This window comes from Sinocyclocheilus rhinocerous, unplaced genomic scaffold (genome assembly GCF_001515625.1).
Source record: "Sinocyclocheilus rhinocerous isolate Xijiao unplaced genomic scaffold, SAMN03320098_v1.1 scaffold692, whole genome shotgun sequence".
Classification (NCBI taxonomy): domain Eukaryota; kingdom Metazoa; phylum Chordata; class Actinopteri; order Cypriniformes; family Cyprinidae; genus Sinocyclocheilus; species Sinocyclocheilus rhinocerous.
Genome location: NW_015638954.1, coordinates 452385 through 456701, shown reverse-complemented (window position 1 = coordinate 456701; position 4317 = coordinate 452385). Strand labels below are relative to the sequence as shown.

Below are 4317 nucleotides of genomic sequence, written 5' to 3'. Positions count from 1 at the left end.
AATAACCCCCCCCCCCCCCTAAATTGTATGAGCCACCAAACTTCATTAGGATGATTATTTATTAAGAAATTATTAGAAAGAAACTTTTATTCAGCAAGGATGCATTAAAGTACTCAGAAGTGACAGTAAAGACATTTATAATAATACAGAGGATTTATATTTTAAATAAATGCTGTTCTTTTTAACTTCCTATTTATCAGAAAAAAACTGCATCATGGTTTCCACAAAAATATTAAGCAGCAACTGTTTTCAGCATAATAATGAGCAACAACTCAACATATTAATATGATTTCTAACCATGTGATGCTAAAGACAGGAGTAATGGCTTCTGGAAATGCAGCATTAATATCACAGGAATAAATTACATTTCAAAATATATCAAAATAGAAAATAAATATTTTAAATTGTAATAGTTTCATAATATGACCGTTTTTAATTGTGTTTTTGACCAAATAAATGCAGCCTTGGTGAACACAAGAGACTACTTACAAAAAATCATACCTCAAATGTTTGACTACTGTAAATATTTAAATATTTATAAAAATGTATATACATTTTTTGCAATACACTTTTTTTGTAATAAACATTTAACATGCATAAACATACATTGTGCTATAGACATTTTTGACCTTGTTTTGTGTCACTTGATTTCTAGTGTAAAATTTGGATTCTGAAGCAAAGCCAGATGAGAACCGTTAGTCAAGTGTATTATTTTGACTGGTTACACTCGTGCTTTATGTGGTAACATCCAAATTACTTTGATTATTTCCTAGCAAATCATATTATTTAATCACTGTGACTACATAGGATACACGTGTAGAAGTAATTTTAGTGGTCAGATTAGGTAGACATTTCATTAACTGTATATTTGTAAGGTAGAAATTTTATTAACAGCAGCATATTTTCAAGTGCGTAAGGTAACACCAGATTTCCCTGCTTTTTTCCGGGTTACATCTTTCACCCATTTCCTCTTGTCCCTGCTGTAACTGCCTTTCAAATCCTTCCACTTTCACATATCTTCTACAGGAGCCCGTGGCCCAACAGGAATGCAAGGTCTTCCTGGTCCACCGGCGCGCAGTACCGGTATCGGTTATACTTTGGTGAAACACAGTCAGTCCAGCCAGGTGCCCATGTGTCCTCAAGGCATGGCCAAGCTGTGGGAGGGCTACAGTTTGCTCTATGTGGAGGGGCAGGAGAAAGCACACAACCAGGACCTGGGTGAGACACTAGTGTTGTTATTATAACAGGGTTTCCGCGGGGTCTTAAAAAGTCTTAAAGGGGGCATAACACACACAGATTCACCCAATCTCATGTTAATCTTGAGTACCTGTAGAGTAGTATATTTCAGAATAAAATGAGGCATTACAGCTCATGTTGCCAGCTCAACCGCAATAACAAACCAGCCAGAATAAACCTAACACTTTAAAGGGGGCATAACACACACAGTTTCACCCAATCTCATGTTAATCTTGAGTATCTATGTACTGCATCCTTCATATCTCCAAAAAGTCTTTAGTTTTATCATGTTTATAAAAGAAAGATACAGCTTTACGATTCTCTCCTGAAAAAGCCGAGCTCCTGGAGGCGCGCCGTGGGCGGAGCTAAAGAGTGACGAGCACTTGGGCGCCGATTGCCAACAAAATAGACATTTGATGCCGTTTCACTTATCGTCTGCGTCTGCAGTTCTGAATCATGACCGGGATCTTTTATAGCTGGGACCGCTCCATCTTTCAGAATCAAACGATGTGCAAATCCAGCGTCGAACTGGGCCTTGTTTATAAAACGTTCGTCAACAAACACACTTGTGAAACTCGTTGCTGCCCCGTTTGGATTGGAGACATTCTTCCCGAGCAAGTCCCGTGCAGCGCTGCCGCCGGATGAAGCGCGTTGATGGGCGCGATCTCGCTCTCACTCTGGTCGATGCGTGCGCGGGAGTGCTCTTCAGGGAGAAATGCCCATATAAGGAGTTCCACCCTCGTCTACGTCATGAAGAGCCACGATCGAAAAAACCTCTCCGAAACTTGTACGAACCCGGAAGTACGATTTTTGGCACCGAAATACTCCGTCATACGTCCAAATTGTTTTTTGAAACTTTGTCCATGCTTAGCATGAGAATCCAACTCTTTAACATTGTAAACAACTCTGAATGCATGAAACAGCATTGTACCCCCCCTTTAAATTTAGTTGTATCAAATTTAAGGCTTTAAAAGTCTTAAATTGTACAAGAAAGTCTCAATTATGATTTCAAGTAGTCTTACATTTGGGGATGGAAAGACCAGAATTGCGATATGGCTAAATGTGACGATTAAACTTCAAAAGGCTAACGTTATGATTTCATTGAATAAACACAAGCGCTGCAGGTTCAAAGTCCGGTGCAGCACTGCTTTGTGTTCTGCTGTTATCGGGGAAACAGTTATATTTCTACCAAACGCTCCACTTGCTGGCAGAGAATGAATGAGCATTTTCAATAAAACTGTTGTTTTATTCAGAGTTCAGACCAATGCGAAAATCAACCCATGTTTTTACCCTGCAAACACGCAGAGCTTTAAATGTGAACTGGTGGATCGATAAGAAGACAGTGCATTATAAATATCTAAACATAGGGGTGTGCGATATGTAGTGCTGGGCGGTATACCGGTTCATACCGAATACCGGTGTTTATTTTTGTTATGATATGAATTTTTAAAATACCACAATACCGGTGTATGTCGCTTAAACAACGTTTGGAACGCGACACTGTTTGAAAGGGGTCCCTTTTCACTGTTGCACTGTGGTGAGGGAACAGCTGTATGTGTTACTAAGCGTGAAAGTTCCGAAACTGAAGCTGTAGAACTAATAGAACGTGATGACACAGAAGAACTCATCCACAATATCCACATTGACCGCCACAAATATCCACCGCCCCCTGCCATCAGCCTCTCTCTTGATATTATGAGTACATCGTGAAAAGCAAACACAAAACACACCTACAGAGTGCACGCATACATTAGGTGATAAAGTCTAGCAGGTTAGACTAGTGCGCGTGTGCATTTAGAGTGCGTTCTTTCATGAATGAGACAGTCTATTGTGCGTCTCTGAGCAACAGGATGCTGTTTTGTTCCTGAATGAATCACCCGTTTAAATGATTCGGTTCAACGCAATGACTCACTTAACAGTGACTTGCTGCCACCTACTGGCAAAGATGGTGCACACTTTTAGAAAAAATGGCTTAAAGGTAAAAATGTGCATAAAACTTGTTGGAAATTATTCATTTCTATTACTGCTGTGAACTGACCACACAGAATTTTGTGAAAACTTGTATCTGAACTGTAAATTATGCTTTTTTACAGTCATTTTACAGTTTAATATGGTACTATAGACATTGCCCTACCCCGCTCATATGGTATTAATTTTATTTGTGCAGGTCTTAAAAAAGGTCTTAAAAAGTCTTAAATTTGAGCTTAAAAATCCTGCAGAAACCCTGTATAAGGGTTGTCAATTTTCATACCATTTTGATCATTCTGTTTGGGAATAGATAGATTTGGAATATGTATGTAGTTGTGGATCAGTTTATTGTGGAATGTGTAATCTACACAATTTTTCTGGCATGTACTAAGTTGACTTGCCTCAAGATAATCAAATTCAAATGTTCTCTTCCTCACAGGATTGCCCGGCTCCTGCCTGCCGCATTTCAGCACCATCCCCTTCCTGTACTGCACAGTCGATGAGATCTGCTACTACGCTAGTCGCAATGACAAATCCTATTGGCTGTCCACCACGGCACCCATTCCCATGATGCCTGTGGCAGATCAGCAGATATCTCAGTACATTAGCCGCTGCTCAGTGTGTGAAGCTCCATCTCAAGCGATCGCTATCCATAGCCAAGACCTCAGCATACCGACCTGCCCTCAGGGCTGGAGAAGTCTGTGGATTGGTTACTCCTTCCTTATGGTAAAATTCAGTTCTACCTCTATGCACATACTATAACTGCAGATTCAGATCAACTGAGCTTAAAGTGTAGAACATGTTCACTCATGTGTATAAAATAATGTTCAAACACTTGACAGTTAATACAATAAAAGACATGTTGACAGTTAATACATATACGCCTGGGCGATAAAACGTTATCGATATTTATCGACGGTACACCTTCTTCGATAATGATAGAAAAAAATGTTCGATATAGCGCACGATATAGGCACGTGCTATGAGTGACGCAGACAGCACACACAAACACGAACACATGCTGAAATGAGAGCTGAGCCTGCCTGTGATGAGGAGATTGTAAATAAAGAATGAATATTAGTCGAATTTAAAATAAACATTTGCAATGTTAGG

The 4317-nt window shown here is 39.6% G+C and overlaps 1 protein-coding gene across 1 annotated transcript in view; it reads left to right on the top strand.

Moving 5' to 3' along the window:
• Nucleotides 1–4317, top strand: part of LOC107750310 (collagen alpha-6(IV) chain-like) — a 121209-nt gene that overhangs the window by 112833 nt on the left and 4059 nt on the right. Inside the window, exons 45-46 of the mRNA XM_016565635.1 lie at nt 1027–1218; nt 3644–3930. Of these exons, the coding sequence (XP_016421121.1) occupies nt 1027–1218; nt 3644–3930 (479 nt within the window). The remainder of the gene's footprint in view (nt 1–1026; nt 1219–3643; nt 3931–4317) is intronic.